We start from the raw sequence: 23303 nt of genomic DNA on the forward strand, positions 1-23303 counted from the left end.
CAGGCAGTGGAAGCTCTGGGGCATCGGTCACATAGTTACCAGATACACATCTTGTACCGGCGAACTGCAAGTCCCAGGAGGCCGGCGATGGAACGGAAGGTAAGGTGAGCATAATATGTGTGTGTGCGTTCGTGTTTGTGCATGTTTGTATGTGTTTGTGTTTGCCTGCCTTTGTTTTCAAAGGTGTTCGAAAGTGTTCGACGAACGTTTGTCAAAGGTTCGACGAACACACCCACCGTTCGAACCGAACTTGAACACTAGGGTGGTGGCTCATCTCTACTCAGGAACTCACCTTTGATCACTGTCGCTCCAGCTGGGACTTTTTGGCTGCTCCAGTGCTTCACGGAGAGCGCCGAAGGTCGCAATTCAATGCAAATCTATGAGAGCCTCATTCTGGCTCTCAGACTTGTATTGTGCTTGTGACATAACTGGCTGGAAGACAGAAGTTACAAGTTACGGGCACAGGATGGCATCATGGGATTAATGTTACGCTAAAAAAAGTCAAGATGCCAGAGGTTGATTATAAGACCAGAGGGCAAGGGACTTAGATTTAAAGCACCATAACAGCATTAAAAAAAAAACTAAAACACTGGAGTGTTGCTTATAGTACTCCATACAAAGTGTACTCATAGAATTACTAATGCATCACCACAAGACAGAAAAGGATATCTCCACCATGGTAACCATCTTTGGTTTCAGTTTGACGAGTTCGTACAGTATGCCACCATCGCCTCCTCCTAGAATTAATACTTCTTTCCCACAGTAATCCTCCTTGCCGCTGCCCATAATAGCATTGGTGTACGCTAGATCACTTTCTGCTAGGTCTGCAATGGAAAAAATATGGTCTAGTGAGGAAAACGTTAAAATAAAAAAAAAACAAAGCCAAATGGCATTACATATTAGAAATACATCGACACTTCTTCATGACTTCCATTAGTAAAGAGGTTTTGAGGCTTGCAAGACTCTATGGCTGCAGATTGGTGAACCCGAGAGTGTATATTACACATATAGTCAGTATTCTCAATTGACAGAGCAAACAGCGGTGACATGACTGCCAGTATGGGGTCTGCATATGGGCGACCACATGCCAAGTGGATGAGAAACTAGTTGGACATGACCACCAGTATACAAATGGCGTTCTGGAGATCCCATGAAGATTTGGCAAATGAGAGTTTGCGTAATGAGAAATTTATGAGATAATGAGGATTCTCTGCTCCCTTCTCTTGTGCTTTGCTCCCCATCTATACTCTGATGGCCATGTACAGATATCTCTGATTTCCTGTGGATTTGGGTCTCTACAGTGATCAGTCGATAGGACGCCATTAAAGCCAAAGATGAATATTGTTACGTAAGTCACGTGATCCCCAGGAATATCTCAGACTAGGGGCCCTAAACTAATGACGTATTTAGATGTACCAACCGCAGGTCTACACAGGCCAAGGAACGCTCAATGCGCACAGAACGATCATTAGTCCGATCGTTCTGTGAACACAGATTATCACATTATCAGCCGCACATCTCCTGTTCACCCAGGACCATGTGCTGCTGACAAAAAATATTTTTAACACTGCTTAGAAACCATTGCACCCAATGTTCATCAGATCATTCCCAGACAATTTAAATAGGACGACAATCAGATTGTTACTAACACTCGTTCCCTCATTATCACGCAGTCTAAATGAGTCTTAAAGGGAACCTGTCATCAGAAATTTAGCTAGAAACCTAAAAGTTTCCCCTCTGCAGCTCGTGGGCTGCATTCTAGCAAGGTTCCTGTACTTTTTGTTGCCCCTTTTAAACCAAATTAAATACTTTATAAATTTTTACCTTTTGCTATGTAAATTTTGTAAATCGTCCATGGGGGCGGGCTCTCTGCTGACCGTTGCTGTTCCTCCAGCAGATTTACGACGCCCCCAACGCTGAATTTCATATCTCAGGACACCGCCCACTGCGCCCGAGGTGCCACCAACGCCAGGATCGCTGTGTGTCACAAGCACGAGTGACCGCTGGTGACGTTTTGCGCAGGCACGAGGTTATGGGCGGCGCTGTGATTGCATCGCAAGTGCCCGCCCATAATCTCGTGGACGCGCTTTCCCCCACTGCCTCCAGCATTCTGGGCAAGCGCTCGCCGGCCAAATGACCTGACGTCACCTCCTTCCCATCTTACCCTGCAGCAGGGCAAGATGGGAAAGAGGTGACGTCGGGTCATCTGGCCAGCAAGCGCTTGTGCAGAACGCTGGAGGAAGAGGGGAAAGTGCAGTCACGAGGTTATGGGCGGCACTTGCTGATGACACTCACAGCGCCGCCCATAACCTCGTGCCTGCGCAAATCGTCACCAGCGGTCACACGTGCACACAGTGCACAGTCCCGCTACAGTCGCACAGCCCAGGGGCGGCGTCCTGAGATATGAAATTCAGCGTTGGGGGGCGGCGTAAATCTGCTGGAGGAACAGCAACGGTCACCAGAGAGCCCGCCCCCATGGACGATTTACAAAATTTACATAGCAAAAGGTACAAGTTTATAAAGTATTTAATTTGGTTTAAAAGGGGCCACAAAAAGTACAGGAACCTTCCTAGAATGCAGCCCAGGAGCTGCAGAGGGGGAAACGTTTAGGTTTAAAGCAACATTTCAGATGACAGGTTCCCTTTAAAGGGGTTGTCCCAAGAACAAAGTTCATTTTAATCAATAGAGCTCGGAATAATAATAAGTTCCACAACTGGATGTGATAAAAAAAAAAGTGGTCCTGTGCTGCGATAATCTTATATATGTGCCTCTGTATGTACTGTGTAATGCCAGTGTCTGACCGTACAGGGACATAGTCTGATCATACCACATCTCCAGGGCCAGGGAGGACGCAAAAGAGTATACAGACATTACAGCACGGGATCGCAGATGATTCTGTGAGGTAAAACATTTCCTTACCTGTTTATAAGCAGTCTTTTACTTCATACAAAGAATCAGCTGTGATACCATGCAGTCCTGTCTGTAGTCTGATTCCCCCTGCCCAGGAGCTGTGATATAATCAGACCATGTTCCTGTATGGTCAGACACGGCCACTACACAGTACATAGCAGGGGCACATGTATAAGATTATCTCAGCACAGGAAAATTTTTTTTAAATCATATCCAATTCCGGAACTTATTTTTATTCCAAGATCTATTGATTAAAATAAACTTTTGGGGGGGTACAACCCTTTTCATGCAAATACCGGAAGAAGCCTGTGCGAAACATGGGTCAGGATGGTGGAAGATGCTGCCTGATTCCCTACAGCACCTACTGTTATCGCATTTATATATTTTTTAAATATTGCTTAGGGCAACTACTGCATGTATTATAGCATGAGAACTTGATGGGGATACATATCCTTCATATTAAATGTGACTGTTATTTATCAATTCATTATTTCTCATATATACTGTTTCTATCTTTGTGGTTCCTCAGTCTTTTGGTCTGTTTCTTCTTAACCCCTTCACGACTGGCCGTTTTTTCGCTTTCCGTTTTTTTTTTCGCCATTCTTTTTCTGAGAGACGTAACTTTTTTATTTTTCAGTCAATATGGTCATGTGAGGGCTCATTTTTTGCGGAACGAGCTGTACTTTTAAATGAAACCATCAGTTTTACCATATAGTGTACTAGAAAACGGCAAAAAAATTCCAAATGCTGAAAAATTGCAAAAAAAGTGCAATAGCACTATGGTTTTTGAGATATTTTATTCACTGTGTTCAATATATGGTAAAACTGATGTGTGGGTGTGATGCCTCAGGTCAGTGCGAGTTCGTAGACACCAAACATGTATAGGTTTACTTTTATATAAGGGGTTAAAAAAAATCGGAAGTTTGTCCGAAAAAAGTGGCGCACGTTTTACGCCATATTCCGTGACCCGAAGCGTTCTCATTTTTCGGGATCTATGGCTCAATGACGGCTTATTTTTTGCGTCTCGAGCTGATGTTTTTAACGGTACCATTTTTGCGCAGATGCTACGTTTTGATCGCCTCTTATTGCATTTTGCGCAAAAGTTGTGGCGACAAAAAAACATCGTTTTGGCGTTTGGAATTTTTTTGCCGCTACACCGTATACTGATCAGATTAATTGATTTTATATTTTGATAGATCGGGCGTTTCTGAACGCAGCAATACCAAATGTGTGTATATTTTTTATTTTTTTAACCCTTTAATTTTCAATGGGGCGAATGGGGGGTGATTTGAACTTTTAGGTTTTTTTTGTTTTTTTTTAATTTTTTAAAACTTTTCTTTTAACTTTTTTTTTTTTATTTTACTAGTCTCCGTAGGGGGCTATTGCGATCAGCATTCCGATCGCTCTGCAGTATCTGCTGATCACAGCTACACAGCTGTAAACAGCAGATACGCTCTCTTTCTCTTTTGCTGTGCCGCTGGCACAGCGAAAGTGAAAGCAAGTCAGGTGTAGTACAGGAGTCATCACATGACCCTGTGCTACCATGACAACTATCTGGAGTCACGTGATCGCGTCACGTGACTTCCGGTATCGGGCGGTAAGGAAATGTTTACCGCGATCGTGCTTATAATGGCGCTGTCACATATTGACAGCGCCATATAAGAGGTTAAACGGCACGAGCAGATAACGATTCTGCTCGTGCCTAGCAGGCACACATCTCAGCTGTGAAAATCAGCTGAGATGTGTGCCGATCGCAGCATGATGCTGCCGGCAGACCGCGGGCAGTAACATTATGACCGCAAGGACGTAATTTTATGGCCCGCGGTCGTTAAGGGGTTAAAGGGAACCTGTCAGGTCCCATATGCATTCTGAGCTATAGGCAGGGTGATGTGTGGCCACCCTTTCCTACCCATCCCTGTGTTGTAATATTGTGGAATATGAAAGTAATAAAAAACGTTTTATTACTTACATATTCCCTATGTAAATGTGCAGGGGCTGTAGCCCCATGGGTGCCACATCAACCTGTGGGCGTGATACCATGGATTTACATGAGCGATGTCACCATCAGCGTCTTCAGATCCCGCGCGTGCGTACTTACCATTCCCGCAGCCGTCATCAGGGTGCTTGCTTTCCGGCTTCAGACGCGCTCTGTGCATGCTCAGAAGACTCCTGTGGTTCCAGTCATGCACAGAGTGCGTCTAAAGCCGGAAAGCAACCACCCTGATGATGGCTGCGGGAATGGTAAGTGCGCACGCGCGGGATCTGAAGACGCTGATGGTGACGTCACTCATGTAAATCCATAGTATCACGCCCACAGGGGCGTGATACCACGGAATACATGCAAACGCTCACAGGGCGATGCGACGCCCATGGGGCTAGAGACCTGCTCATTTACATAGGGAATATGTAAGTAATAAAATGTTTTTTATTACTTTCATATTCCATAATATTACAACACAGGGATGGGTATGAAGGGGTTACTAGGCCACACAACACACGGCTTATAGCTCATAATGCATATGGGACCTCACAGGGGTTCCCTTTAAGAGCTTCTCCCTGTTTTGTATTGCTTTACTACATATTTTTCATTAATAAAGATTTACTTTTTTTACTATAAGCTATCTTTTGCATGAATTCTTTTGGTTTGGGACTACTCACCTCTGTCCTTTGTTGGTGTTGTGTTAGCTCCGGAGTGTCATGCGCTTTGCATTATTGATTGTGATGGTAGCTATAAGTCCCCTTACTTTACTGGCAGCTAGACTGGCTTGCAAAGTCTCCATAAGGAGAATAGTGTTCCCCCGTGGTCCCCACAAAGCTTCTCATGAGCCAGATCAGACACCCCATACTTTGCACTAATGAGGGGCAAGCACCCCGAAACACCGTGTCTGCAAATTGGGATTCTGATCTGGCATATATATCTTAACCCCTTAAGGACGAAGCCAGTTTTGTCCTTAATGCCCAGGCCATTTTTTGCAATTCTGACCAGTGTCCCTTTATGAGGTTATAACTCTGGAACGCTTCAACGGATCCCAATGATTCTGACATTGTTTTTTCGTGACATATTGGACTTCATGATAGTTATAAATTTAGAACAATATTTTTTGCTTTTATTTGTGAAAAAATCGGAAATTTGATGAAAATTTTTAAAATTTTGCAATTTTCAAACTTTTATGCCCTTAACCTATTTTGTCACACAAAATAGTTAATAAATAACATTTCCCACTTGTCTACTTTACATTAGCGCAATTTCTGAAACAAAATTTTTTGGGGTTAGGAAGTTAGAAGGGGTCAAAGTTCATCTGCAATTTCTCATTTTTTCAACAAAATTCACAAAACCATTTTTTTAGGGACCACATCACATTTGAAGTGACTTTGAGAGGCCTAAGTGACAGAAAATACCTAAAAGTGACACCATTCTCAAAACAGCACCCCTCAAAGTACTCAAAACCACATCCAAGAAGTTTATTAACCCTTTAGGTGCTTCACAGGAACTAAAGCAAAGTGGAATGAAAAAAAGCAAAAAATAAAATTTTACCTAAAATGTTGCTCTACCCCAAATTTATTCACTTTTAGAAGAAATAACACAACAAAATGAACCCCAAAACTTGTTACCCACTTTCTTATGAGCGCGCTGATACCCCACATGTGGTCAGAAACCTTTGTTTGGACAAATGGGAGGGCTCGGAACAGAAGGAGCAATATTTGAATTTTGGAAAGCAAATTTGGCTGAAATAGATTGCGGGCACCATGTTGCATTTACAGGTCCGCTTAGGTGCCTAAGCAGCAGAAACCCCTCACAAGTGACACCATTTTGGAAACTAGACCCCTCAAGGCTTCTATCTAGGGGTATAGTGAGCATTTTGGACCCACAGGTACTTCACAGATTTTGATAACGTTACATTGTCACATTGAAAATTTTCATTTTTTTCTCAAAAATGTTGCTTTAGCATCAATTTTTCCACTTTTTCAAGAGGTAATTCCAAAAATTTGACCCCAATGTTTGTTACCCACTTTTTTATGAGCGCGGTGATACCTCACTTGTGGTCTGAAACCTTTGTTTGGAGAAATGGGAGGGCTTGGAACGAAAGGAGCAATATTTGAATTTTGGAAAGGAAATTTTGCTGAAAAAGATTTCGGGCACCATGTCGCATTTGGAGGACCCCTAAGGTACGTAAACAGCAAAAAAGCACCACAAGTGACCCCATATTGGAAACTAGGCCCCTCAAGGAATTTATCTAGATGTTTGGTGAGTACCCTAAACCTCCAGGTGCTTTACAGACGTTTATAATATTGAACCAAGAAAATAAAAAAATAAAATTTTACCACAAAATTGTTATTTCAACCAGGTAGCTTTTTTTTCACAAGGGTAACAGGAAAAACATCACCATGAAATTTATTGTGCAATTTCTCCTGAGTTTGGTGATATCTTGTACATGGTGGAAATCAACTGTTTGGGCACACTGCAGGGCTCGAAAGAGAAGGAGTGCAATTTGACTGTAAAATTGGCTGGAATCAATAGCGGACGCCATGTTGCATTAGGAGAGCCCCTGAGGTGCCTAAACAGTGGAGGTCCCCCACAAGTGACCCCATTCTGGAAAATAGACCCCTCAAGGAATTTATCTAGATGTTTGGTGAGTACCCTGAACCCCCAGGTGCTTCACAGAAGTTTATAATGTTGAGCTGTGAAAATAAAAAAAATATATTTTTACCACAAAATTGTTACTTCAACCAGATAGCTTTTTTTTTTAACAAGAGTACACGGAAAAATATCAGCTTAAAATTTATTGTGCAATTTCTCCTGAGTATGCTGATACCTTATGTGTGGTGGAAATCAACTGTTTGGGTGCACCTCAGGGCTTGGAAGGGAAAAAGTGCCATTTGACTGAACAATTGGCTGGAATAATTAGCGGACGTTATGTCGCATTTGGAAAGCCCCTAAGGTGCCTAAACAGTGGAGGTCCCCCACAAGTGACCCCATTCTGGAAACAAGACACCTCAAGGCTTTTATCTAGGTGTATATTGAGCATTTTGAATCCACGAATACTTCATAGAATTTGATAAGCTTAGGTTGCCATATTGAAATTTTCATTTTTTTCACAAAAATGTTGATTTAGCGACATATTTCTCACTTTTTCAAGAGGCAACAACAAAATGTGTACCCCACAGGTTGTTATCTAATTTCTTGTGAGTGCAGGGATACCCCACATGTGGCCAAAAACCTCTGTTTGGATAAATGGGAGGGCTTGGAATGGAAGGAGCACCATTTGAATTTTGGAAAAGTTGAAGTAAATTGCGCGCACCATGTCACATTAGCAGGGCCCCTTGGGTACCTATACATCAGAAACCCACCACAAGTGTCCTCATTTTGGAAACTGGACCCCTCAAGGATTTTATTCAGGTGTATAATAAGCATTTTGAATCCACAGGTACTTCACAAAAATGTTGCTGTAGCAACAAATTTCTCACTTTTAGGCTATGTGGTCATGATCCAGCGACACGGCGTCTAGTACACAGTGTCAGCCTTCCTGCAGAGATGTGAGTGTTGTCCACGGGAGAACGCAGCTGCCTATGCCCACGATTTGGGTTCAGGCTGCTGTGGACTTTAGTTCTATTCTACCTGCAGAGAACACTCTTGTCTCCGCAGCATAAATTGACATGCTGAGGTTCGGGAAGCTGCGCCACAGGTCAGTGTATGCTGCGGAGAAAAGAAACACAGTGGGCATAAGATTTCTAAAAATCCTTCCACTGTGCTTCTACTGCACAACGCAGCGCTATGGATGCAGGAAAAACACTGCGCCCAAAACGCTTCAAACCCTGATTGTGGGCACATAGCCTAAAATGCTACAGTGGATGATTGGATAGATGTCAAACATATATAACATCCCACCCCCCTGCATATTCTAAGCTGGCGCCCTTTAGTGCCTTTCATGTGGCACTAAAGGGTGCCTAGCCTTGTATTTATCCCAAAAAAAAATAAAAAATAATTAAAATAAATGACGTGGGGTCCCCCCTATTTTTGATAGCCAGCTAGGGTAAAGCAGACAGCTGTAGCCTGCAAACCACAGCTGACAGCTTCATCTTGTCTGGTGATTAATTTGGAGGGCTCCCCAAGCTGTTTTTTTTTTTATTTATAAATAAATAATTAAAAAAAACAAAACAAACGTGGGGTCCCCCCAAATTAGATCACCAGCCAAGGTGAAGCTGACAGCTGGGGTCTGGTATTCTCAGGGTGGGAAGAGCCATGGTTATTGGACTCTTCCCAGCCTAAAAATAGCAGGCCGCAGCCGCCCCAGAAGTGGCGCATCCATTAGATGCGCCAATCCTGGCGCTTCGCCCCAGCTCATCCCGTTGCCCTGGTGCGGTGGCAAATGGGGTAATAAATGGGGTTGATACCAGATGTGTAATGTAACCTGGCATCAAGCCCAGAAATTAGTGATGTCACGGCGTCTATTTGATACCAGACATAACTAATTGACAGTAATAAAAAAAACAAAATGGACAACAAAAAAAAATTTTATTTGAAATAACATTCCCCAAAAACATTCCCTGATTCACCAGTTTATTGAAAAGAAAAAAAAAATCCGCTGTAATCCATTTGGACGTCCCACGTCGCCTCTGGACCTTCTAGAATATGGGGGACACGTTCAGGGAACGTATCCCCCATTTTCTAGGATTGCAGACCCTCCATTTGAGGAGAGTGGGTGCAAAGAATCTGCACTCACCCTCTCTGGGTCACAGCTGCAGTGTGCCGAGCAGCAGCAGCAGCAGCCAGCGTCTCTGAAAACAGGAAGCTGACAGCTGCGCTCTGCACATGTGACCGGCGTCTGCTGTGAAGGAGCCGGAGGAGGGGGCCACGGGGGATCAGCGCTCCGACAGGTATGTAGGACACCAGAGAACACCGGGGTGGGGATAGGGGTGACCCGGCAGGGCCTGGGGAGCAGGTTTCTGTCGTATGTGTTATGGCACATACGACAAACCATAGGAACAGTGTGAATGTGGCCGGCGCGCTGCTGTGCTCGCCGGTGCGCGCGGCCATCTTGGATTTTCGGGAGGGGGTTGGGGGTCAGGGGGGGGGGCACTTTGGGGACACTGGGGGACCGGAGGGAACCGGGAAAGAGATTTATCTCCCATCTGACATGTTTGATCATGCTAGATGGGAGATAAATCATTTTTTACCGGCGCGGTCATTTACTATAACTTGATGATCGGTATACGGTGTATACCGGTCATCACGTGACTGGGGACCGGAAAAACCGGCCCGAATCATGATCTCCAGGGTCTCAGCTACCACCCGTAGCTGAAACCTCGGAGATTTTCTGACGCTGGGGGGCGCTATACACTTATTTCTGCCCGCCGTTTTAAAACGGCAGAAAGGAATAAGGACCCTTTTTTGGTGCCGTTTTAAAACGTAACGCGGTCGTAATGGGGTTAAGTTATATGTAAAGGATTGTTAAAAATCCACATTTAACTTTTAGGATCGCTACTTCCAATAGGTGGCGCTGCGCTAGAGTTTGTCTCCTTTACTGGAGAGATAATTTGATTGGGATCGTGTAATTGATACAGTACAAAGTTTGATGATGGGCACTACGGTACATTAATTGAAATAGTCTAAACCTCCACCTAATACTCATCACTATGTAACAGGTCGGCAATCTTTTAGTGAAACAGATGTTTAACCAGGAGGAAGGAATGTCTGAGTTAACCTCATTCTTCTTCTTGTAGAATATGATAGTCGTCAAGAAAAAAAACTGAATAGCTGTCACAGCCCATACTGGGATGGATCCTCTTATCTGATCTACTGAATATCCCTTATAAAGCAGACAAAATAAAACTTCACTTACTAACATCTCCATTGAGGATGAGAATGTTTCCAAACTGAATGGAGTGGAGAATTTTGATGTTCTGATACGGTGAATCTTTACTGTAAACTATTTCATCTATGTCGTACTCTACTAAGCGCCCGTCCGCTGTGGGCCAGTATCTGTCAACCTTTGCTCCCCGAACAATGGCTGGTAATCTAAAGTAGAAAAGAAAACAGAATAAACATTGATATTTTTTTTTAATAAAGGGACAACCAAATAACAAGCAAGAAGTTATGGACTTGAGGACTAAATGTGGTGCTCTCTGGTGGAAAATGGAGTACACATTTCCTGGTAGGGTTAATACCTTGAGGGTGTAATTTTTTGCCCGTTTGTCCATGGTAATGAAGAGGTTAATACTTGGTGGTTAATTCAGCTGCAGTAACAATGTAACGTGTCCTGCACTGATTATAGGAAGTGACACCGGGCATTAGTGTAAGAAAATCAGCTAGAAACAGCCTAAGGCTATGGCACACGTTGCTTTTTTTATGTGCAGCTTTTCTGGACCTAAAAGAAGGGAATTTTGTTTACTTACCGTAAATTCCTTTTCTTCTAGCTCCAATTGGGAGACCCAGACCATTGGGTGTATAGGCTATGCCTCCGAAGGCCGCACAAAGTATTACACTAAAAGTGTAAAGCCCCTCCCCTTCTGCCTATGCACCCCCCGTGCTCCCACGGGCTCCTCAGTTTTGGTGCAAAAGCAAGAAGGAGGAAAAAATTATAAACTGGTTTTAAGTAAATTCAATCCGAAGGAATATCGGAGAACTGAAACCATTCAACATGAACAACATGTGTACACAAAAAAACAGGGGCGGGTGCTGGGTCTCCCAATTGGAGCTAGAAGAAAAGGAATTTACGGTAAGTAAACAAAATTCCCTTCTTCTTTGTCGCTCCATTGGGAGACCCAGACCATTGGGACGTCCAAAAGCAGTCCCTGGGTGGGTAAAATAATACCTCGTAATAGAGCCGTAAAACGGCCCCTTCCTACAGGTGGGCAACCGCCGCCTGAAGGACTCGTCTACCTAGGCTGGCATCCGCCGAAGCATAGGTATGCACCTGATAGTGTTTCGTGAAAGTGTGCAGGCTCGACCAGGTAGCCGCCTGACACACCTGCTGAGCCGTAGCCTGGTGCCTCAAAGCCCAGGACGCACCCACGGCTCTGGTAGAATGGGCCTTCAGCCCTGAGGGAACCGGAAGCCCAGCAGAACGGTAAGCTTCGAGAATTGGTTCCTTGATCCACCGAGCCAGGGTTGATTTGGAAGCCTGTGACCCTTTACGCTGGCCAGCGACAAGGACAAAGAGTGCATCCGAGCGGCGCAAGGGCGCCGTACGAGAAATGTAGAGTCTGAGTGCTCTCACCAGATCTAACAAGTGCAAATCCTTTTCACATTGGTGAACTGGATGAGGACAAAAAGAAGGTAAGGAGATATCCTGATTGAGATGAAAGGGGGATACCACCTTAGGGAGAAATTCCGGAACCGGACGTAGAACCACCTTGTCCTGGTGAAACACCAGGAAAGGGGCTTTGCATGACAGCGCTGCTAGCTCAGACACTCTCCGAAGAGAAGTGACTGCAACTAGGAAAACCACTTTCTGCGAAAGGCGTGAGAGAGAAATCTCTCTCATTGGCTCGAATGGTGGTTTCTGAAGAACCCTCAGCACCCTGTTCAGATCCCAGGGTTCTAACGGACGCTTGTAAGGAGGAACGATGTGACAAACCCCCTGCAGGAACGTGCGTACCTGTGGAAGCCTGGCAAGGCGCTTCTGGAAAAACAAAGAGAGCGCTGAGACTTGTCCCTTAAGGGAGCCGAGCGACAAACCCTTTCCCAGTCCAGATTGAAGGAAGGACAGAAAAGTGGGCAAGGCAAAAGGCCAGGGAGAAAAACCCTGAGCAGAGCACCACGACAGGAAAATTTTCCACGTCCTGTGGTAGATCTTGGCGGACGTTGGTTTCCTAGCCTGTCTCATAGTGGCAATGACGTCTTGAGATAACCCTGAAGACGCTAGGATCCAGGACTCAATGGCCACACAGTCAGGTTGAGGGCCGCAGAATTCAGATGGAAAAACGGCCCTTGGGATAGCAAGTCTGGTCGGTCTGGTAGTGCCCACGGTTGGCCGACCGTGAGATGCCACAGATCCGGGTACCACGACCTCCTCGGCCAGTCTGGAGCGACGAGGATGACGCGGCGGCAGTCGGCCCTGATCTTGCGTAACACTCTGGGCAACAGTGCCAGCGGAGGAAACACATAAGGGAGCTGAAACTGCGACCAATCCTGAACTAAGGCGTCTGCCGCCAGAGCTCTGGGATCTTGAGACCGTGCCATGAACATCGGTACCTTGTTGTTGTGCCGGGACGCCATGAGGTCGACGTCCGGCACCCCCCAGCGGCAACAGATCTCCTGAAACACGTCCGGGTGAAGGGACCATTCCCCTGCGTCCATGCCCTGGCGACTGAGATAATCTGCTTCCCAGTTTTCCACGCCTGGGATGTGAACTGCAGAGATGGTGGAGGCCGTTGCTTCCACCCACAGCAAAATCCGCCGGACTTCCTGGAAGGCTTGCCGACTGCGTGTGCCGCCTTGGTGGTTGATGTATGCCACCGCTGTGGAATTGTCCGACTGAATTCGGATCTGCTTGCCTTCCAGCCACTGCTGGAACGCTTTCAGGGCAAGGTACACTGCCCGTATTTCCAGAACATTGATCTGAAGCGATGACTCTTGCTGGGTCCACGTACCCTGAGCCCTGTGGTGGAGAAAAACCGCTCCCCACCCTGACAGACTCGCGTCCGTCGTGACCACCTCCCAGGATGGGGGTAGGAAGGATTTCCCCTTCGATAATGAAGTTGGAAGAAGCCACCACCGAAGGGAAGCTTTGGTCGCTTGAGAGAGGGAGACAGTCCTGTCGAGGGACGTCGGCTTCCTGTCCCATTTGCGTAGGATGTCCCATTGAAGAGGACGCAGGTGAAACTGCGCGAAAGGGACTGCCTCCATTGCTGCCACCATCTTCCCCAGGAAGTGCATGAGGCGCCTCAAGGGGTGTGATTGGCCTTGAAGGAGAGATTGTACCCCTTTCTGTAGTGACTGCTGCTTGATCAGCGGAAGCTTCACTATCGCTGAGAGGGTATGAAACTCCATGCCAAGATATGTCAGCGATTGGGCCGGTGTCAGATTTGACTTCGGAAAATTGATGATCCACCCGAAACTTTGGAGAGTCTCCAGGGTAGCTTCGAGGCTGCGTTGGCATGCCTCTTGAGAGGGTGCCTTGATCAGCAGATCGTCCAAGTACGGGATCACCGAGTGACCCTGAGAGTGTAGGACCGCTACTACAGTAGCCATAACCTTGGTAAAAACCCGTGGGGCTGTTGCCAGACCGAACGGCAGTGCCACGAACTGCAGGTGTTCGTTTCCTATGGCGAAGCGCAGGAAGCGCTGGTGCTCCGGAGCAATCGGTACGTGGAGATAAGCATCTTTGATATCGATCGATGCAAGGAAATCTCCTTGGGACATTGAGGCGATGACGGAGCGGAGGGATTCCATCCGGAACCGCCTGGTTTTTACGTGTTTGTTGAGCAGTTTCAGGTCCAGGACAGGGCGGAAAGACCCGTCCTTCTTTGGGACCACAAACAAGTTGGAGTAAAAACCGTGGCCCTGTTGCTGAAGAGGAACAGGGATCACCACTCCTTCTGCCTTCAGAGTGCGCAGCGCCTGCAGAAGAGCCTCTGCTCGCTCGGGAGGCGGGGATGACCTGAAGAATCGAGTCGGGGGACGAGAGGTGAACTCTATCTTGTAACCGTGAGACAGAATGTCTCTCACCCAGCGGTCTTTTATTCGTGGCAGCCAGGTGTCGCAAAAGCGGGAGAGCCTGCCACCGACCGAGGATGCGGAATGAGGAGGTCGAAAGTCATGAGGAAGCCGCTTTGTTAGCTGCCCCTCCGGTGGTCTTTTTAGGACGTGACTTAGACCGCCATGCATCAGAGTTCCTTTGCTCTTTCTGAGGCCTTTTTGACGAGGAGAATTGGGACCTGCCCGCGCCCCGAAAGGACCGAAACCTCGACTGCCCTCTCCTCTGTTGGGGTATGTTCGGTTTGGGCTGGGGTAAGGATGTATCCTTTCCCTTGGATTGTTTGATGATTTCATCCAAACGCTCGCCAAACAATCTGTCGCCAGAAATTGGCAAACTGGTTAAGCGCTTTTTGGAAGCAGAATCTGCCTTCCATTCCCGTAGCCACAAGACCCTGCGGAGAACCACCGAATTGGCGGCTGCCACCGCCGTACGGCTCGCAGAGTCCAGGACAGCATTAATAGCGTAAGACGCAAATGCCGAGGTCTGAGTGGTAATGGACGCCACTTGTGGCACGGACGTGCATGTGGCTGCTTCGATTTGCGCTTGACCTGCTGAGATAGCTTGTAGCGCCCATACGGCTGCGAATGCTGGGGCAAAAGAAGTGCCGATCGCTTCATAGATGGATTTCAACCAGAGCTCCATCTGCCTGTCAGTGGCATCTTTGAGTGAAGCCCCATCTTCCACTGCAAGTATGGATCTAGCCGCCAGTCTGGAGATTGGAGGATCCACTTTGGGACACTGAGTCCAACCTTTAACCACGTCAGGTGGAAAGGGATAACGTGTATCCTTAAGGCGCTTAGAAAAACGCTTATCTGGACAAGCATAGTGATTCTGGACTGCCTCTCTGAAATCAGAGTGGTCCAGAAACATACTCGGTGTACGCTTGGGGAACCTGAACCGGAATTTCTCCTGCTGAGAAGCCGACTCCTCTGCTGGAGGGACTGAGGGAGAAATATCCAGCATTTGATTGATGGATGCAATAAGATCGTTCACTATGTCGTCCCCGTCTGGAGTATTAAGATTGAGAGCGCCCTCAGAATCAGAATCCTGATCAGCTACCTCCGCTTCATCAACTCGCGATTCCCCTCGCTGAGACCCTGAACAATATGATGATGTCGAGGGAAAATCTAAGCGAGCTCGCTTAGTCGGTCTGGGGCTGGGGTCTGTGTCAGAACCCTCAGCCTGGGATCTATGAGATACCCCGGGAGGACATTGTTGGTCCAACTGAGGGGGGCCAGGGAACAAAGATTCAACAGAGTCCCTGTGCTGAGATACCGGCCTGTACTGCAAGGCTTCTAGTATCTTAGCCATAGTCTCAGAGAGTTTTGCAAACTCTGTCCCCGTCACCTGGACATTGTCAGCAGGTGGCTCCCCCTGGGCCCCTCTTAGCAGAGGCTCTGGCTGAGTAAGTGTCACAGGGCCCGAGCACTGTATACAATGAGGGTCAGTGGAACCTGCCGGTAGCGGGGTCGTACATGCGGCGCAGGCAGTATAATAAGCCTGTGTTTTGGCACCCCTGCCTTTTGTGGGCGCCATGCTATTATCTTCCCTGAGCAACACAATACGGTATATATTCAGAAATCAACTGTGCACCATACAGTGTAAAGTATATACCATAAACATATACAGTATAGTTACACTACTGCACAATGGGGCTAGCACCACAGGTGCTGCTTACCACCCGCTTCAAGCGGTTGTGAGGCCACCCAAGTCCCTGCCTGGGTCTCCCAGACTTTGTCCCCCTCTGCTGCATCCGAGGAGCTGACAGGAATGACTGCCTGAGGAGAGGAGGGAGTCGTGGGCGTGGCCGAGAAAGTGCGGGAACTGGAGCCGCACTGTGCACAGTGAGAGGGGTGGAGTATGCAAAGCATGCTCCAGCCCTCAGTGCTGCTCGTTCTGTGCAGCTTCCCACCCTTCCCCTGCCTGTCAGGGCTGAGGGCGGGAGGAAAAGGAAACTAGGCCGCAAAAAGCCGGGGACTCGAGTAATAAGCGCGGCCGCCGTATATGCGCGGCCAGCGCGGAAGTCCCCGGCGCACTACAAGTCCCAGCCGCGCCGCAGTGTTTCCGTGGCAGCGGCGGTCAGCGCGGCAGTCCCTATACATAAAACACATAAAACACACTCAGCAACGCTGAGTGTGTAATGGCACATTTTAACCCGGTCAGCGCAGCGGTCCCCGGTGCACTAGCACACCCAGCAAAGCTGTAGTGTTGCTGTGCGCGGTCCCCACAGGGATACAGAGTACCTCCAAGTAGCAGGGCCATGTCCCTGAACGGTACCCGGCTCCTATCCAGCAGGCTCCACAGGAGTTGTGGATGAAGCACGGTCTCAGTGCCTGGAGACCGATAGGATCCCACTTCACCCAGAGCCCTGAGGGGGATGGGGAAGGAAAACAGCATGTGGGCTCCAGCCTCCGTACCCGCAATGGATACCTCAACCTTAACAACACCGCCGACAAGAGTGGGGTGAGAAGGGAGCATGCTGGGGGCCCTGTTATGGGCCCTCTTTTCTTCCATCCGACATAGTCAGTAGCTGCTGCTGACCAATCTGTGGAGCTGTGCGTGCATGTCTGCCTCCTTCGCACAAAGCAAAAAACTGAGGAGCCTGTGGGAGCACGGGGGGTGTATAGGCAGAAGGGGAGGGGCTTTACACTTTTAGTGTAATACTTTATGCGGCCTCCGGAGGCATAGCCTATACACCCAATGGTCTGGGTCTCCCAATGGAGCGACAAAGAAAAGCATGTTTTGGCAGGAAAAACGCACATTTTTTATCGCGTTTGCACATTTTTTCATGCTTTTTTTTTTGGTCATGGCGATTGTGTGGGCTCAGGTGCTGTACACTCATGATCTCCGCTGGGTCTCTGGCTGATGTTACAGCCGGGACCTGACTCACTGCCCGGTCTGGTGCCCGTGCTGCTCCCGGTTGTTTAATTCCCCTGAATGCTGCGATCAATGTAATCGCAGCATTTAGGAGGCAGGGAGTGGAATCGCTTACCTCTCCCTGGCAATCGGGTCCCTGTAATTCAATCACAGGGACCCGATCACTGCCATAGTAACCCTGGGCATGGTGTGTGAGGCAAAGTGCCGCAAAATAATCCACTGTGGTGATAAAACGCTGCAGTGGATTACAGAAACGCAGAAAAAAAAAAACCCCAGAAAGGACAAGCTGCTTCTTTTTTTCTGCAACAAAATCTGCAAGGAAAAAAGCGTGTGTTCAGCAAGTCAGGATTCTCATAGACTTTGCTGGCATGCGATTTTCCTTGCAGTAAATATGCAGACAATCACCTGACAGATGAGTGACATGCTTGTGTGATGGGTGATTGGATTTTTAATATATATACATGATAAAATATCATCATTATCAGCAGGTTCTGCTCCCATTAGACGTCACAGCGACATCACTAAGCGGCCGCCCAATCAAAGCAACGGGGTGGAGATGAGCGGGACGAACATCCCGCCCACCTCCTTCCTTCCTCATTGCGGGCAGGACGCAGGTAAGGTGAGGTGCCTCGTTCCTGCGGTGTCACACACAGCGATGTGTGCTGCCGCAGGAACGAGGAACAACATCGTTACTGCAGCAGCAGCGATAATTGGGAATGGGGGGGATGTCACTGATTAGCGATTTTGAACGTTTTTGCAACGATTCAAAATCGCTAATAGGTGTCACACACAACGACATCGCTAACACGGCTGGATGTGCGTCACAAAATCCGTGACCCCAACAAGATCGCTTCAGCGATGTGTAGCGTGTAAAGCCACCCTAACATGTTGCTTATGAATAAGGAGTCTACTTTCTCCGAAACGCGTCAAGTGTAAATATATTCTGCACTTGGTTGGAATTACCTTTATTATGAATTTTGAATAAAGAATTTTTTTATTACGTCGGTGCTGGATCTTCTCTCCTCCCCTCCTCCTCATGATGTGACTGATTATTGAGCTGTGACATCAACTACTATAATTGGTGGATTTTTTATTCACTTGCACTACAGAAAATATCACTACTATGACAAGACCACGTGGGCAGCGCCATGAAGAAGCCGTCACGAGAGAATACCACGCTTTCGAGCTGGGAAAGAGGTTGGAATGTCATCTCCAAAACTGCCCCTAGAGGGCAGCAAATCCCTACACATCTCTAGCTACAGTGCAATCATCCGTGCTTCCTATGGTATGGGCACCACCGCTACCCAACGACATCGGTAACACACAATTACCTTTTAACTTGTGAGATACTGTTGTGCAAAATATCTTTCATCTTCTCCTCAACCTCGTCAAGTAGCTGAAGAAAGACAATGGTTATATCAGTAATGTATACATAAAGACTTTATACTGTATTCACTGAAATAAAGCAGCAATGTCTACCTGATACAATTAACTTATGTACATAGTTTCATGCCCATCTTACCGGAAACTGACAAGACAGGGCTCATTTTTTTTTAGATTATTTCAATCAACGGGTGCAAATTAAGTACCATTTTTTGTCAGAGAGGAAAAAAACTCTATGAAACATGCGCACGCAAAACATGCAGTTTTTGAGGTCTCCATGGTACAGTTTTTGTGTGACAACAAAACTGCAGCGTGTGCATGTAGCCCATAATATCCAACGTGACGGCAATATATAACTCATTCCCAATGATCCTGTGAGTTTATGGAATAATTACTCATTTATGGCTGGGGAGAAACGGTACCAACAACTGCAATATTATGTGGCCCAAAATGGTACCAGTAAAACATCAACTCATCCAGTAAAAAAACAAGTCCTCGTATGATTCTGTTAGTGGAAAAATAAAAAACAACTTTCTCCATAGACTACCATGTTAAAAAGAAAAAAAAGCTAAAGCTCCATAGACTTTGTTTGTCGTATTCCCTGGGCTACGTTGGAACTGTGTGTTTTTGTTTATTTTTTTAAATAAAATGGTGAACAAGGTTAAGGCTATGTGCACACGCTGCGTTTTTTTTCTGACCACAAAGATGCAATGTTTTTGAGCGTTTTTGGCCTTAAAAAAAAACGCACAAAAACGCACCCGTGGAGAAAAGGCATAAAAAAAACGCATGCGTTTTTGTGCATTTTTTTATGCGTTTTGCTTAGTTTTTTGGTTGCGTTTTCTCCCAATATATTTAATGGATTAAAAACGCAGAGAAAAATGCAAAAAGAATTGAGATGCTTCATCTTTGTGGTCACCACAAAAACGCAGCTAAAAAAAATTGCACGGTGCGGACAGCAAAAATGAAATCTCATAGACTTTGCTGGGGAAGGAAATTCATGCAGTTTTTAGAGCAAAAACGCATCTGAAAAAACGCGCAAAAACGAGGCAAAAAATGCAGCGTGCGCACATAGCCTAAGCGTTTTGTTTTATTTATCTGTTTTTATGCTTCTGATTTTTTTTCAGGTTTCCATTTGTGGACTACGTCAGATTCGCTGGACTACGGTGGACCTGAGTAGCATTTTTTTTGTTAATTAAGTGGTGAACAAGGGAAAGTGTTGAGGAGTGCTTATTTCAGTAAATTATTTTTTTGTGTGTATTTTTTTTCTATTGTTGGGCTAGTAATATTGGTGATAAACAACTCTCCATTAATAGCACCAGGGCTTGACGTTGGCTGTGCTTTTGGACAATTCACAGCTGATATCAACCACGAAAACCATTACCCAGACTGTCAACACACCAGGGCTATAGGAAAAAGCCAAGGTAAAGTGCAAAAATGAAATGCAGCACTTCTGGGGCAGCTGTGGGCTGCTATTTTTAGGCTGGAAGGGATCCAATAACCATGGACCTTCCCAGCCTGATAACATCAGCTCTCCACCGTCTGTCTTACTTTTGTTTTTTTTCCAAAAATTAGTGGGCACATAATTTTTTTTTTTTCTACCATGTTTTCCCAAAAATAAGCCCTAGCAGGGAATTTCAGCATTTTCGGAGCAAAGCTTAACACTAGAACTACTGAGGTAGTCATTTTGACTACTTTGCACCATGTATTTCTATATAGGTGTCACGAGTCCAGTAGTTCTAGTGTTAAATATAAGCCGCCCCCCCCCCCCCCCCCCGAAAATAAGCCCTAGTCGCAGCTCAATACTGAAGTGTCCGTGCAGCTAAAAAAGATACAGACACTGCAGGACACTTCATTATAGACAGCAGGCACCCCGCAATCACATTCACCGAAAGCCGAGCAGGAGGTCCTGCAGTGATCTCACACCCACACACATCTGATCTTACACACACACAGATTGCACAAACAAACATCAGATCACACACATACACACAAACATCAGATCACACACACATCGCATCACACACACAGTCACCACATCTAGCGACACCGTTTTCTTCTGGCTGGCAGAATCCTGGGAGGCAGAGCAGTGGAGCGCAAGAATGCTTCCTTACAGGACCTACGGGCCGGACACGTGACTTCCTCCCATCATTCCCTGTGGACAGAAGTATTCTGTAACGCTGGATGTAATTTGTGTGTGTGTCAGTCAGTCAGTCAGTTAGTCAGCCAGAAGCAGGGGAGGACAGCGTGCAGCACCCAGGGAGATCACACAGAGGACCTGGGAGCCACGCAGACGTACGGGTCTGGTAAGTATGAGACTCCTGGGAAGTGGGGGATCTGCTTTTTTTGGGGGGGTAAACTTACCCCAACCATGTTTCTCCAAAAATAAGACCTCCTCCAAAAATAAGCCCTAGTGCTTTTCTGGAGGGCAAAAATAGTATAAGACAGTGTCTTATTTTTGGAAAAATACGGTAATCATTTTTCATCTTGCTTAATAGAAAGCTCAACAAGCCATCTATCATCTTTGCACATCTTTAACACATGGAAATCTTTATTGAATATATTTAATTTTAGCATGTGTCACACGGATGGCACAAAGATGTCATACTGATGTCACCCATGTACTGTATTTTTCACGGAGTTACAAACTTCTATTGGCCCTGTTTATCCTTGTTGCCAGTTAAAAACGGACATGTGGTTCCCATGGACACACGATCCATGTGAAATCACAGACATGTGAAGATCACTATAGATTATAATTAAAGCTGGTTGAACTCGCAAAAAAAGCGAGTCCCTGCTAAATTTAGAAAAAAAACAAAACGGATCCACTCCAGAATCCGGTACCATATAAGTCTATGTGGACCAGAATCCGGAGATTAAAAACGTTGGTGAAAGGCATAGGCGGGTAGGAGCTCGCGCAGTGTACTTACCGAGGCTGTGTCATGGCGGCACACGCCTTCCGGGTCACGCTTTCCCTTCTGGAGCCGACAATTAATCTTCATTGAATATTCACTGCTTTCCCCGCCCACCGGCGTGTGTAATTGGTTGCAGTTAGACACACCCCCACCCTGAGTGGCAGCATGTCAGCTGACTGCAAACAATCACAGGTGCCAAGACGGCCGAAGGGTGGGGAAAGCAGCGCAAGTGTCTGCGGGTCAGTATTGGGGTATAAAAATAAATGAATAAATAAAACAATCGGCGCAGGGTCCCCCATATTCTGATGCCAACACAGATACAGTCCACGGCTGCAGCCCCCAACTGTTGGGCTTTATCTGTGCTGTGTATCAAAATTAGCCCAGAGTCACACGTGCGAGAGACTCGCATCACATCACCCGGCATGGCTGTCGCTCTACGAATATGAGCATGCAGGGACTTAGAAACACATGCGGCCGACCCGCTCCTGTCAGAAGAGTGTGCAGCTGTGCCGAGTGATGCGATGCGTGACTCGTGTGAGTCTGTCATGCCATGAGCGTGCAGGAACATAGAAACACATGCGGCCGACCCGCTACTGTCAGAAGGGTGTGCGGCTGTGTCGGGTGATGCGATGCGAGACTCGTGCGAGTCTGGCATGCCATCACCCGTCATGGTCTGCCGCTCTCCAAACATGAGCTTGCAGGTACATAGAAATACAACAGCCGATACACTCCTGTTAGGAGAGTGTGCGGCAAAGCCGGGTGATGAGATGCGAGACTCACGTAAGTCCCTCGCAAGTGTGACTTTTTTATTTAAATAAATGATTTTAAAAAAACTCGATGTGCGGTCCCCTCAATTTTGATACCCAGCCAAGATAAAGCCAGCTGGGGGCTGGTATTCTCAGCCTGCAGCCGCCCGGTATTGCCGCATCCATTAGATGTGACAATCCCAATGCTTTACCGGCTCTTCCCGTTGCCCTGGTGTGGTGGTAATAGCAGGGGTTAATAACAGCGCACAGCTGCTACTAAACCCTACGTTATTGATGGCACAGGCGTCTATGAGATACTTGCATCACTAGCCTGTAAATGAAAGTAAATAAGGACAAACACAGAGAAAAAATCCTTTATTTGGAATAAAATACAAAAACACACTGTCTTTCACCACTTTATTAACCCCAAACACCCCTCTAGGTCCAGTGTAATCCAGACGAAGTCCTTTGCCACTTCCAGCTCTGCTACACCTCATAGAGAGCGGCCATAGATAAGACTGCCACCTGTGGCTGCAGACAATGACTGAGCTGCGATGAGCAACAACTGCAGGCAGACACTGTCACAGGCTGGGGGGGTGTCTGACTGCAACCAATAAAAGACGATATTACAGCCGGGGGACGGAGAAAGCACAGAAAGCTGTGTGTATGCGATGAGCCTATTGCACAATACAGGAAGTGAATGCGCGACCCAGAAGCAGTTTGCCGCCATGACACCGAGTCTCCGTAAGTATGAAGCGCTCGCTTAATTCTTG

The 23303-nt window shown here is 46.7% G+C and overlaps 1 protein-coding gene across 2 annotated transcripts in view; it reads right to left on the bottom strand.

The window, feature by feature from the left end:
- Positions 1-23303, bottom strand: part of SMS (spermine synthase) — a 225094-nt gene that overhangs the window by 126923 nt on the left and 74868 nt on the right. For both annotated transcript variants that reach the window (XM_075333409.1, XM_075333410.1), the window contains exons 4-6: positions 18821-18885; positions 10752-10927; positions 667-824 (exon numbers count right to left, since the gene is read on the bottom strand). In XM_075333409.1, the coding sequence (XP_075189524.1) occupies positions 667-824; positions 10752-10927; positions 18821-18885 (399 nt within the window). The remainder of the gene's footprint in view (positions 1-666; positions 825-10751; positions 10928-18820; positions 18886-23303) is intronic.

This window comes from Anomaloglossus baeobatrachus, chromosome 2, assembly GCF_048569485.1.
Source record: "Anomaloglossus baeobatrachus isolate aAnoBae1 chromosome 2, aAnoBae1.hap1, whole genome shotgun sequence".
Lineage (NCBI taxonomy): Eukaryota > Metazoa > Chordata > Amphibia > Anura > Aromobatidae > Anomaloglossus > Anomaloglossus baeobatrachus.